Source organism: Cibotium barometz, chromosome 64 (assembly GCF_041138505.1).
Source record: "Cibotium barometz isolate CiBa-2024 chromosome 64, ASM4113850v1, whole genome shotgun sequence".
Lineage (NCBI taxonomy): Eukaryota > Viridiplantae > Streptophyta > Polypodiopsida > Cyatheales > Cibotiaceae > Cibotium > Cibotium barometz.
In genome coordinates, this window is record NC_141109.1 from 22,965,365 (window position 1) to 22,979,972 (window position 14,608).

Genomic DNA, 14,608 nt, shown 5'->3' on the forward strand with positions numbered 1-14,608 from the left:
TCTCAAAAATCACTTATATAAAAGGAAAAGATAATGTAGTGGCCGACGCTCTTTCACAAATGTGGACATGCTCAATGAATGCAATTTCAGAATTGCGTAAGGATTTGGTCATGGGCATCCAAGAGGAGTATCTCTTGGATGGGGAGGTGTCTCAAATGGTACAAAATTACAGCATGGTACCCATGAAGATTTGCCACATTATGAGCTCAAAAATTCTCTTCTTGTACTATAGGGACAAGGTTTATCCCATACCTACTTCATCATACAAGATGTAAGAGATGCAAATCTTCATGGTACCCATGAAGATTTGCCACATTATGAGCTCAAAAATTCTCTTCTTGTACTATAGGGACAAGGTTTATCCCATACCTACTTCATCATACAAGATGTAAGAGATGCATGTGACCCCTATGGTGGGCATTTGGGTCTCTAGAAGTCCTTTAACAAGATAAGGAAGTGCTTCTTTTGGAAAGGTATGTGGAGAGATGTGCATGCATATGTGACAAGGTGTTTTCCATGTCAACTAATCAAGGATCCGACACATAATTAAGGATATTTTGAGGGTGTCACTAACATATAGATACCTAAGTAAAAGAATGATCAAAGACTAGAACATTCTAGTGTGTCAATGAACAAGGTTGCTAGGATGGAATGGCAGCCTAGGGTGACCACCACCTGAAGAGGATAGTGCTAACAGAAGCCACAAGAACATAAATAAACATGGAGGCCCAAGCCACGTGAACCTTCCTACACACCAAGGGCACTGATAACCAAGGAGATGAAACTATTAGAATAAAAAAAGCAACATCCTTAAGAACTTGCTCCAAAGGAAAGGGAAGATGGTAAAAACAAGAACCCATCCCCAATAATGGGAAGATATACAAGAACCTACCATAGTGTCTATGGACACACTAATACACATGATGAGTGCTCCAAGAAAGAACTCCAGAAAGTCTCCCATTAAGCGCTCAACGGATACATCCAAATATCAATGGGCATGAATGTGCGCATCCAAGTGGAATGTGCGCATCCAAGTGGTACCCTTGCTCTCTACTTTATCATCTAAAAAAGAAGTCCATTTTTTAGAAGATGGCCTATGGGACCTCTAAGAGCCACCAAAGTTGTGTACATAGTCTCCCATCCACAAGGGAAGGGATCAATGCCATGAGCATATGTGGTATGTCACACTATACATAGTCATAAGGGTGTACAAAAGAAGTTTGAGTAAAAAAACTTAGTGACCAATGATGTGCTCTCCCTATGGTCAAAAAGAGTCACAATGTAAGTACCAAGATCAGTAGGGGTCCTTGGTCTAGAGGAGTTGCTCCAAACTGCTACATCCCTGAAGTAACTGGAGAATCACAACGTAAAACGTAAGTACTAAAAGCCATAGGGGTCTAGAGGAGTTGCTCCAAGCTGCTACATCCCTGAAGTAGCTAGAAGAATTACATCTTAAGGGTCAAGTATACAGGGCAAGTGAGTGTAATATACTCCACCGTCTCCTTAACATGTAAATGACAGAGTGTATATAATATGAGCATCCACTAGCTGCTCTCCACAGGATCCTATCTCAATACCAAATGTGTGTGATGAGAGAGAGAGAGAGAGAGAGAGAGAGAGAGAGAAGGATAAATTAGCTAATGAGACCAAAACAGTGCACAATGTATATAATATGTTGTTGTAGAGATGTTAGAAGCATCTCCTAGGTGTTATTACAAACAATGAAATAATGTAGTAAATGTCATCTAACATAGCAGATCATAAACTATTAATGGATTCTAGATATAATCTCCTCTTCATGCCATCTCATTGTATGTCAACAAAATAGGGTTAAAAAGTTAGCAAAAAAATATCATTTTTGAAGGGCCAAGAGGGTGAACCCTACATGCCTCTGCAAACATATTAATGATCCTCATTTACCCTACCTAATCATGTGGTGTTGTCTTCTCTTGACTCTTTTTGTGATGTCCTATGGGTCACACATGTGGCTCCATGAATCTTAGGCTTGCGAGACATTGCAAGTTTCCGAGATGTCTTGAGAGAAGTCTCCTTTTAGGCAATTAATCTGAGATCTCACTAGGCAAGTGTCAGCTAGTTTCCTTAATCTACATTAACCAATCCCTAAAAAGGACTCTCATGTACAACAATTCTTTTTCAATATTCAATGCCAATGCCTACAAACCTTATACACATTAACAACTACACATATATGGTCCTCTTACTTGATTACTAAACATAAAGGACCAACTAGTCCTAACAAACAATATTAGTGCCCTCGAATATGTGTGTGTGTGTGTGTGTGTGTGTGTGTGTGTGTGTGTGTGTGTGTGTGTGAGAGAGAGAGAGAGAGAGAGAGTATGAATGTCTACTAAGGATACAAAACTTTTATTGAGACCAAAAGACAATACATGCGATCCATGAGTAGACTAAATGTCCAAAAATATAAAAATATATATTAAAGAGAGAGAGAGAGAGAGAGAGAGAGAGAGAGAGAGAGAGAGAGAGAGAGAGAATGTCTAATAAGGACACAAAGCTTTTATTGAGACCAAAAGATAATGTATGTGATCCATGAATAGACTAAATGTCCAAAAACATAGAGAGAGAGAGAGAGAGAGAGAGAGAGAGAGAGAGAGAGAGAGAGAGAGGGAATATGAATGTCTACTAAGGACACAAAACTTTTATTGAGACCAAAAGATACTACATGTGACCCATGAGTAGACTAAATGTCCAAAAACATAAAAAGATATATTAAAAAACCATCTTCAAAAAAGCAAGGCTTGCATACTATGCAATTTCTATATATACAATGAAACATGTAGATCCGAGCATGTGTTGTCCTCCTGATAGACAGAGTATATGGTATCACTGTCCACCTCTATGTCGAAGCCTCTCTACAGTGTTGGAGTATGTCCCAAATTTGAAGCAAACACGAAAGGGTCTAGATCTTTGAGAATGCCATAAGGCTCTCTAGAGGGATGGTGCTCTCTCTCTCTCTCTCTCTCTCTCTCTCTCTCTCTCTCTCTCTCTCTCTCTCGTGACTCCATATCTTGGTGTTGAGATACCCTCTCATGTCAAATCTAGTGTTCTTCCTTTTAGACTACTACCACTGAGTATTTGTCATATCCGTCAAGTGAGGAGCAAAGGAGTCTATAAATGGAGAGGTGAGTGGTATCTTGTTAGTCTCCCTTTCATGCATGTAGTCTCAATAAGATCTCTATATGGAGATATAGATCTAGCAAATATAAGCACAAACAACTCTACTCTATGTAGACATATAGAGTAGGAATTTCTTCCCAAGAGAATGCTAGCCCATCCAATCATGGAATGGAGTGTTAGCCCATCCAATCATAGTATGGATGTACTCTGCTCTCCCCACCTCTATACAAAGATGATGGGAGGATACCCTCAACTCACCAATGACATTCCTTGTGGCATGAGGGGTGTGTATATTAAGATATATTCTCTATGAACATGTCCTCTATAACACTCAAAATATGCTCTCTATAGATATTGAAGCTATGGTGGAAACAACTAGGTCTGACCGATATGAACGTGATTCAAATCTAGACAATCGATGCGCTCGACCTCTTGTCATGAGAGATCTAAGAGGTTTCCAAGTTTTACTAAAAGAGAGGGAAGCAATCCCTCTAAAGATCATGTTAGTCAAACCATCTAAAGATCATGTTTCCAAGTTGTACTAGTAATGCAAGATCCACTCTATCCCTCCTTGTGTGCAAGATGTGCTTTATGTGTGTACACATTATATATGTAGGTGATAGTTGGGAGGAGAGCATCCAAACAAACGAGGCTACCACAAACCCAACCAATAAGGTTGTTACGTGTGTGTACTCTCATGGTCATATTGGTGTGAATGGACTCTTGTACACAAGCACTTTTTACCTTCTTGCTAGAATGGGGTTGTTACACGAGTTGTGTATACTCTCGTGGGGTCATATTGGTTGGAATGGACTCTTGTACACGGGCACTTTTTCCCTTTTTCCTAGGATGGGTTTTTCGCTAGGACTCTTGTACATAGTCAACATCACTCTGTAGGCACAGTCGGGATCATTTCCAACAGTCAACAGCATCAGTCAAATCCATCGATTCATTGACGGAACAAGTGCAATCCATCCCAAGACCATTTGTTTTCGTCAATTTCCGTCTAGCAGTCAACCGCTTCACAAGCGTTTGACACGTGGCGATTAAACCTGCACTAGACACGTGGCGATTAGTTTGTGCAATGCGATTGGAAAAGTCGGATTGCCATTGAAAAAGTTCGAGATTGCACTTCTCCGATCGCCCGATTCCTTACCCCGATCGTCCGAATTTTTGCACACAATCGTGTCATGCGTCATCTGTTGAGCACACTTTCCAACCGGTCCTCGCCTTTTCCCTTACTCTTGTGCATACTTTGCTACGTCTATTTACTGTGTTATGTGCATTATGCCAACTTGTACCGTTTGACGAGTTTGTGTCCTTGCTGCTATAGGAGGAATAGTCCCAAGTACATGATTTTTGGTGATCAAGCTTTTGCTACCTCACATAAAGGTAAAAGCAAGTGAAAAAAGCCATCAGCTGCCAAGCCAAGGGCCAGGCCACTTCGTCCACAGAATCAACCTCAACCAAGGATGAGGACAAGAAGAAGAAGAAGCGGTGTAACTATTGTCAGAAGCCCAAAGACCTCATCAAAGAATGTCGAAAGCATATTGAAAGCGAAAAGCAAAAGAAGCAAAACTACGTCAGTCATAGACAACACGTCAGGTGCTGCCAAGGATGAGTCAGCAAACATAGCCCAATATGACTATGTGTTTGTGGCCACATGTGCCTATGATCCTTCAAAGCACAAGGAATGCATGTCAGTGGCAGAATCCAAACATGCTTGGTACTTTGACAGTGTGCTTCTAAGCACATTACCTCATACAAAGGGTCATTTGTCTCTTTACGAGATTCACCTAAGGGAGGCACTATCGTGTGTGGCAAATATGCCATCAAAGGCATTGGTCAAATTCTGCTAGCTGCGGCGGTGAATGGAGATGTTGTTACTCTTAGATGTTCAGCATGTACTTTTTGATTTGGACGATTGCACATGCAAGCTTTGTTGTTCAGTTTATGGATGACAAATTCATGGTGCATGATCGTCAAAGGGAATATCAGTCATTACTGAAACATAATGCCATGGCTTATATAAGCTTGATGTCTATTAGAGTGCATCAGAAGATGCTTTGGCAATTGACACTACAATCATGATCGACACAGTTGTGGCATGCTTGGTTTGGTCAACTGAACTTCAACAGTTTACTTCACCTCAAAGGTGATGACATGGTGAATGACTTTCCGTCACCGGTCAAACATGTTTGTGAAGGATGCGTACTTGGTAAAATGCAATGTGCCTCATTTCCCAAGGATGGGTCAATGGGAGCTGCCCGCAAATTACAAATTGTCCACAATGATGTATGCGGTCTGATGCAAATCCCATCTATCAATGGCTATCTATATTTGTTACCTTCATTGATGATATTACACGGCACATAGGTGTATCCATTGAAGAACAAATAAGAGGTTTTTGCATGCTGGCTGAAAATTTCAACAGTAGTCATAAGCTTCCGATGCTTTGCACATATGAGGGGGATGAGTTCAATGGATTCTTGAAGGACTCATGTGTCTCAATCTATGTGCGCACGTGTGAGCTTGGTCCCCCTCAACCCAACGTTGCCTCAACAAGCGGCAACCACGAGTCTCACCAAGGTGTCAAAAAGCCATCTCTTGGTACTCAATTCGTGGGAAATGAGCCTAGAAGCTTGGTCTCTCCAAACAAACCAAGGCGACATACCAAGAAACCAGCTGCATAGTAAAAATAGACCCAATGAAGGTAACCCCAAGATATACACATGAAATAACCAGCTCACTCACATTTGTTTGGCTCTTAAAGAGCATGATCTTGGTTTTACCAAGATTCATTGTGAGGTCTCTCTCATCACACAAGGTTTGAAGCGTATTACCATGTCTTTGTAGCCCCTTTGTTGAGTCTTTTGAGGTAAGGACTGTCATCCGCAAACAGGAAAATAGGCACCATTGCCTAAGCTAGCCATGATCCTATGCCCCCAATCTATCAATGAACTTTGAAATCTCATCAATGAACAGACGAAAGGATTGGGGAGAGTGGGCAGCCCTAATGGAAATGATTGTACTACTGTTCTCACTTGGTATGCCTCCTTATGTTTGAACCTGGTCATGCACAAACTTGTATAATGCCCTCACCCAGCATATCATCTCCTGTGAAAAGTGGAGCTCATGAAGGCAACCCAAGAGCTCTGATCTCGAGATTGAATTCAAGGTCTTCGGGAATTCCACAAAGCAAAATGGATTCTCTCGTTATGTCATGATAGCCTTAAGGTAGAGATGTGGTCCATTGTCAACTAATTTCTCCTAAATCTTGTGTGACCTATGACCATTGACCATCTGAATGAGAGAGAGAGAGAGAGAGAGAGAGAGAGTATTAATGATACAAAAAGCCAAAATGACATGCGAGACCGAAAAATGCCTAAAGCATTTCCTAAAAGGTATTGCAAGCACTAAGGGTCTATGAGGCCAAGAGTGTTACGATCCATCACTGAAGAGTGTTACAATACATCAATGAAGTGACTGAATCATGGCAAAAACATTAAAAACTAACTAGAACTGATACAATGATATCATATGATGGGATTAATGTGGACTCTTGGTATCAGTGGTTGCATGGAGGCTGTTCACATCCACTGCCCCGTGGAGGAGCACTTGTTTGGAGAGAGAGAGAGAGAGAGAGAGAGAGAGTTATATGAAACGTCTTTAAAAGACCCGATGGGTCTATGAGACCAAAAGTAGAATAAGAGTTCTGTGTGGTACTGGGCCATGCAAAAAGACTTACCAAACTGAAAAAAACTCATGACAAGATAAGAGTAGTTGTATGTCTATCTCATCATCATCTTCATGACAAGATAAGAGTAGTTGTATGTCTATCTCATCATCATCTTCATGAGCGTGGTGTGCACTATGGTGAGCATGTGACATGTGAAAATACATGTGGAGGATACATCTCCAAGGCAATACAAGAAAAGGAGGGCTCATGTGGGTGTAATATCATCATCTTCATCCGTCCAGAATATCCAGCATAGGTGAATCTATGACTGCTGAGAGAGTAAGTCCACCCTCAATGGGGGGATGTCTCTATATCACTGGAGTATCTCGCCAATCTGGAGCTGCCATGTGTGTCTATTCTTTATGCAATGCAACAGCTCAATGACTAATTAATTATGATGTGTGTCACAAGTGAAACTTGAAGACAAGGCATAAATAAACCAATTTCATCTTTCTTGAAGGCATCTGCTCATTAAGGATTCGACTGCAGATTCTGTTTTGTCCTGCTAATTATGGGATTCCAATGCCGATACTAGATGTGGCATAAATCTGTAAAGGCTGTTCTGGATAATAGACATCTGTGCAACCGAAAAAAGGGCAAGGTTAAAACTGCCGAAGTTTTCCTATATTTTTGACCACCACACATTTGAAAATCTTCAAACAAATGCGATACCAACTTTGAATTTTCATGGATGAACAGCCAGAACGTTCTTGCACAACACCCCCTCCCTCCACGCACACACACATGGAGTGCAAAACATGCCTCCTCCAACAGAAGTTTCTGTTGAGATCAGTTTGTTACTTAAGAGAGGATGGAATCATGGAACTACCAGGATACTTGAGGATGCAGATGTCACACGCACTAATCATGAGACAGCACAAAGTCTCATCACATGCTCCATATCATAAAAAGGCAGGAGACAGGAGATTGATTTGACACTAGGACATAGAACTACAACATGTGAGAGTCAACAGATATAGGAACATACATAGTATGATGCCTGGACAACTGAGAGATTAGTTGAAAACACATTGCTTAGTTTGCGAAGCATTTGGTCCAATTTGCCGGGTCAAAACATGAAGGACCAAAGACATGTGGCTGTTTATTTTATTGAGAGACGTAGATATAGAGAGACTCATAAGATCTGCGGATACAAGGACTTTGAAGTCAACACTCAACCGGTGCAAAGCCAAAGAGTGTTGAGACAGGATGAGGAGACACTATGGGGATGCAACCTTGTTCATGGCTGAAGAAGCCTCAACTACATGGCAACCTCATATCTAGAAAACTGGCTGGCTCTAGATGCTCATGGTAGGATTACCGGCTATGGAGTAGAGGACCCAGGAGACCAGGGCCCCAGCCGATGCAGCCATGAATACTGTGGCATACAAGCAACCAACCAATACAGCTGCATGGCCATAAAAAATGTAAATGCAAGCACATTAAGGTGCTGCTCAGAGGGACTTGTTGACCAAGCATAGACGGCTAGACAGGCACTGATGCGACCTGTACAGCTGTTAAGATTCTCATAAGTTCTTCACTAAGCTTCTCTGCCAAACGCTTTCTTCAGTGTTTGGAAGCACAGTTCAGATAGAACACGAGAGGGTTTGCTTCCTTCTTATTCCTCCCAACCATGTCCTAGACTCCTTTAATTCATATCATCTTTCTCAAATTCTTCAAGAGACTTCTTCTAACATGCTTTGATCAAATTCCCTCTTGCCCAGTGGCTGCTATAGGCCCTACTAAGACCTTAGGCTTATCAAGGATGCTTGAACCTTACCTCGTTCTTTTGTAGAAATGTGAAGCATGTCAAGCGTAATGATTCCGTCTGTCAATGGTAGGAGTTCACATCTAATAGCTGTTGTTGATAGGGGTGGTACAGACCTGCAGAAAGAAAAAAACAATCTGAGAACATGTTCAAAAGAGGGGACATGAGCTCAAAAAAACCAACTCGATACTTAACTGTTAGAAATATTGCAACTCTGATCAAACGTGACATGGTGAGGCACTAATGCAAACAACATACCCCAAAGGGATGATACTTTGAAGCCACAGATGTGTTCGAGCTGAGTTGCTTCCTGCAGCAATGTCGGCTGCAGATATTGTTCTTTCCTTTACAACCCTAGGAGTGATTCCCATGATGCTTTCAATGGGTCTTACTGGAGGCAAAGACATTGAGCGCTGCAATGAACCCGAGCGCACACTTGGTGAAGCTTCTGGGCTCATTCTGTCCCATTCCAAGTCATTCTCCTTGGCCATAGCAATCGGCCACTCTTTCCTCTCATGGAAACTCGTGAAACTACTTATGCGTGACACCCCCGGAGTAGCCACAACAGGGGCTGGTAAGGAAGACCTGGAGTATCTTGAGCTTGGTGCCAGTAAAGTGAGATGCAAGCACTCTGAGGTTAGATTGGTAGCTTGGACTGTTACCACCTGTTTCAGCAGAAGAAGAGGTCCTAACATTACAGGATTGTGTGCAATTAACCAAACTTCTCCCAGAAAGGTTGCAAAACACAAGTTCAAAAATTCCACTTTTCGAGTTAACAAAGAGGTTTGGTCTTCAAAAATTCACCAAAACGATTTACCTTGGGTAACAATGAAGGCAACGAGCCATTTGGCATCTCAGGTACAGGGACCGGCTCTAAAGAAACCGACAAAAGAAGATCCCGTGGAGTACGCGGCTGCCACTTTACAGGATGCTTAAAATGTAACCTTGATTCTGAAAGGAAAATAACAAAAATCTTTACAACAATACCAAAATCAATTAACGCATAGGTACACTTAAAAAGAGAGGGATTTACCTGTGTGACTGCATCTACAAGAAACCACAAGAACGTAATTGCCAGAATTATGAGAAGAGCCCAACTTATGCTCCTTGCCTTTCTTCTTCTCATTCCCAACTAGTGAATAATATGATGCTTTTGAAGTATGCAACTCATGACCATATGAGGTGCTTGTTGAACCCACATTAGATTTGTTGGTGACAGATGCATGGAATGGGGGGTTCGAAGGCTTTAGAATAAATGAATGCTGCTCACCAGGCCTGCTTAAGACCAAAGGAGAAAGTGATTTGGTTGCTCCATATTCCAGTGACATATTAGTAATAACAACAAAGACAAGGACAAACCTTCCTAGCGCCTACTAGCATTAGTAATTGTGTTACAAGCTCTCTATGCCAGCACACTGGAGATGGCAACATGGATGCAAAGTTTTGCCAATGTGTACTCCTAAAAACGTAAGTGGCGAAGAGAAGGTTTGAGGAGAATGGGAAGGGCTTGAGGGAAAGGGCTGGTATCTACAATGCCAATGGGTTTTGGGAGACTGTATTCAGACATGAGGGATTAAGAGAGCCTATTTACATGATTTGCCTCCCTCCTCCCGAGTGACTGCTGACCAACTTGGCTTCTTGGCCCAGCCAGCTGCTGGTCATGCCTGCAAAACCACAGTCAACCTGCCAATAGTCCCCATATCTGACTCGCCCTAAATAAATGGATTTTCCCTCTATCTGCTTCACACCATTAGCCACCTATCATGCCCCATCGGGTGTGGTGCCCTCAATCTGTGTTTTAACCATTTAAATTGTTTCCTTGTCATGGTCAAGACTGTCCAGTCGTGGTCAGTCTGGCTGTCAGGACAAAGCCCTCTGAGAGTGGGTAGCACACAAACCGTAAACAACAAGATTGTATGCATTAACATGTAAGCATATTCAACTTTATCAAGGAGGCTTCATTATAGCAAAATAGAAAGTGGATCATGAACATAAAAAATGCTTCTTTTATTTCACTAAGAAAATAAGGCAATCACATACAAAATCAAAACATCATAATTAGCAACCTGAGAGAGAGTCCCGGCAATTTATGATTTTCCCCAACCTCAACACAAGCTATAGGTACCGATGATGGTATGTTGCCAGGATCAGCAGTTTGGCACACAATGCTTATTGAATCCACAATTACAAGAATTTCTGAAAGATGATCTGGAACCACATTCTGTGTCAATAAACAAGAGACGAGTCAATGCATATGAATGTGTGTGCATTAAGAACACAACTACTTATGTATGTATGTATGCATGCATGCATCCAGGGATGAATGTATGTAGGTAGGTAGGTATGTATGCATACAAGCACAAATGTATGTGTGTATGTATGTATGTCTGTACATATGCATGCATGTATGTTGTATATGTGGCAGAAAACCTGTTGTTAAACCACTCAACACACTGTTCCAGTTGCATAGCGTATCAATATCAGTATATATGCTCAAGGAATTGCATGTATAGAGCTCAGAAAAAAAAGGACAGCCACACTACCTACCTCAACAGACACACAAATAAAATCTTGTGTGTTGCAATCAGCAAAATATGACTCGATTGCGACCAGGTCAACGGTTTCAAGCTTTCGTCTCCACCGCCGTCCCGGTACATACAGACCCTCTAAACCACAATGTACAGAGAACCTCTGAGGTTCAAGCTGGGCACCTCTAAAAGACAAAAGTCCCTCATTTCCCACAGATTGCCCTTTTGAATTTTTTTGTCCGGCCTGCCGATCCCATTCATCCAACCCATGAGCTGAAGACAGATGAGGTGGGGTTGCCATAATCGATGTCTGAACAGTCTGAGAAGATGAGCCTGTAGAGTAGGTCCGCAGATTTGCGAAGGAAAACAGAGAGGAGCCAGAAGAGCCACCAGGAAACGAGGGCCTTTGTGGTGAGCTGTTTACAAATGAGGCCGGAGTAGCAGGCATGCTGGGGAGAGGGGGAAACAAAGGGTTATCCAAAGGGAGAAGCCACTGAAGAAGCTGTTCTGATGAGTTTGAATAGCTTTGATGGAATCTGGTTGCTTCCTTTGTAGTTCTGTCGCCACGAATCCTTTCTAGCTTCCATGATTGCTCAAACTGAAGCACCTCCAGTACGACATCATTTTTAAGATCTGTTGCAACAGTGACTTGTAGCACGACCTGCACTCTGTCATATATACATCAGAAAAAATCTCTACAGATGCTCAAAGTCAGAGTAAAAAAGACAAATTAGAAAATGAGAACATTAGGTTACCTGAATAAAGCTTGAAGCTGCCCAGCAAACAACAAAGCACAAAACTACCTAGAAATGAATAAAGACAAGGAAAGGAGTAGAGCTAGACACTGTTAACAAAAAAGGGCTTTTTAACTGGACCCACTTGCACATGCAGACCTTGCATCTCCAGCATGGGAAATTCTTCACAAGAGTACAAACTTGAATCCCGGCTTTAGAAGAGATTTGTTTCAGCTAAGGGGCAGACATGTCAAAGGTGTCTGATCTTCAACAGACTTTCTCTCCAAATGATTTACAGATACGTATTGAGAGATAGAGAGAGAGAAAGAAAGAAAGAAAGAAAGATATATTAAGCGTCTACTAAAGACCCAATGGGCCTATGAGACCAAAGTGATACAATAATGTCCATGGCATATCTCATCATGGAATGGAAAATAAAACAAAAAGAAAACATAAACATAGCTATCTCACTGGGGTGATACAAAACTGTCCATGGAAACTCATCATGGAATAAGAACATAGAAACATGAGAGCAACATCAGCTCCGAGTAGATGGTATACCACTCTCCAAAATATCAAGCATGGGGCTAACGAGTATGGCCGAGAGGTCTCCCTCAGCTATGTCACGTGGAAAGGTAGCTCGATGGCGGTGGAGCATGTCTTGGATCTGGAGCTGATGAGGTAGAGAGAGAGAGAGAGAGAGATAACAGCTCTACCTCTACAGTAGACTGCCCATTTTCCTTGTTTCCTTGCTTCGTATACTTTATTGAGTTCTTGTTTCCTGTTTTTTAGTTGTGTGGCTGTGAGTTCATCCGCCATCCACACCTTCGTTCCCTTAAGAGAGAGAGAGATGATGATGAGATGAGTAATTTAACATGATAGCCAAGCCAGCAGACTACATATGATCCATATGTAGGCACAGAATGGCATCTGTCACAAACCCCTGATTTATCAGGACATGTGGTGCATGTCTGACCTGGGTATGTGTATGGATCATATGGGTGGTGCGCTCATATGGAGTCCAAGAACATAACAAGATGGGTCACGCACGCACATTGATCATATGGGTGGAGTCTCCATATGGAGTCTAAGAGCATGGCAGGGTATCGTATGGAGTCCAAGGACATAACAGAATTGCTCACGCACGCACATGGATCATATGGGTGGTCTCTCGATATGGAGTCTAAGCCTTAAAGGTATGGCAAGATATTGGACTTTTGGGCACTGCCTATATGGACTTCGGGCGGGTGTCTGGATATCAGGTCTGGTGCATGCAGTGTACTGTGAAGGTTAGGCGATTTGCATGGTGAATTGTACACGCAGTATATTGAGAAGGCTAGGCGATATCCATGGTGCATATATGGATTCCAGCCTTGTACATTCAGTGTGTACTGTGTCGGCAGGCAATATCCATGGTGATCCTTATGTAGTAGCAACTTGAGTGCTCACCCAAAGGTGGCTTGGTCTCCTGCCCAAAGGCCGTAAAATTATGGTTGCTAATGGCTTGGATGCCGCCAAGGAGCCTGCGGGCCTTCCCGGTCACAAACCAACACCACTAGGCTTCACACCCATTGGCTGATTCTCTAAGTACACATGTGCATTATGTTGTATGCTTTGACCTTTCTTTTTCTTTGTGTGACATTATTTTTCCTGCCAAGACAATGCCTTGGTATTTCTGCCTATGTTTGTCCATGGGGCCAAGGATGCCTCGGCACCCTCTGGACACGTGTGTGCACTACTTGTTTGGGCCTAAAGTGGTGTCTTGTGGGTTTTGCAGGTGGTAAGTGCCTACAAAACTTGATAATTTATTACTAAGGTTTATGGTTGACAAGTCCACGCTTTATTTAAAAGAGGCCAGACAACTTATAACATGTTCACACAGTTGGGACCAGATTTTCAAAAAATATGTGGACAATTGGAGGAGGGTGCCTATTTGCATTGTGGCTACCTTGACAACCTAATTTGGCAAGAGAGCCCCAAAACGAGTTTCCTAAATTGGGAAACCCTAATTCTAACTTGCTTGTGGGACACTACAGAGCTAGTCACTTGTTCTTGGAGGTGCATCTTAGCTGGTCAACTTGTTCCAAAGTAGCACTAGGGCTGGTCGACTGCTACAGTAGCCTGTTGTGACTAGGCCGACTACTATCTACAAAGCCGGTCGACTTTCTTACAGACTGGAAATTTTTGTTTACAGGTGTTTGGGCTGGAAATAGGTGCAGTATGGTTGTTCTGACCAGACCGTACAGCTGAAAGGCCTCCTGAGGGGCATCTGGAACTCTCACACGTGTGGAATTTTTACATGGAAACATGCTGAATTGAACTGGTCAAGCTGTATACAGGCTTGACAACACTGGTTCGTGAGCTTCTGGGAGTGTTCCACGTGATCTAAGGCACCAGGTGTTGCTAGAGATTATTTGGGAGTAGTCAGCTAGGTGTGGATACATCATACACCTGGTGGGTGTGTTCATGGGCTTAAAAGCAAGGCAAAAGCCTGTGAAGGGCGTTGGAAGTGCATAGAATCAGCTAGACGTGGATACACCTGGTGTGTGTTCACGAGCTAAGACAGACCTTGTGGACATGCAAGTAGTGTGGGGGGAAGCTAATTACTTGTGAGTGTCTTTTTGTCTAATGATTGGTGATCACAGGAAGTTGTTTGTTTTGTTTTCACTCTTGGTTGTACTTT

At 42.4% G+C, this 14,608-nt stretch overlaps 1 protein-coding gene across 1 annotated transcript in view; it reads right to left on the reverse strand.

Annotated features, from left to right (window-relative positions):
- Positions 1-6,583: 6,583 nt before the first annotated feature.
- LOC147603433 (uncharacterized) overlaps positions 6,584-14,608 on the reverse strand; it is a 57,195-nt gene continuing 49,170 nt past the window's right edge. The window contains exons 4-10 of the mRNA XM_086796920.1: positions 11,211-11,852; positions 10,730-10,884; positions 9,697-9,938; positions 9,481-9,614; positions 8,922-9,328; positions 8,676-8,779; positions 6,584-7,472 (exon numbers count right to left, since the gene is read on the reverse strand). Of these exons, the coding sequence (XP_086653046.1) occupies positions 7,405-7,472; positions 8,676-8,779; positions 8,922-9,328; positions 9,481-9,614; positions 9,697-9,938; positions 10,730-10,884; positions 11,211-11,852 (1,752 nt within the window). The 3' untranslated portion in view covers positions 6,584-7,404. The remainder of the gene's footprint in view (positions 7,473-8,675; positions 8,780-8,921; positions 9,329-9,480; positions 9,615-9,696; positions 9,939-10,729; positions 10,885-11,210; positions 11,853-14,608) is intronic.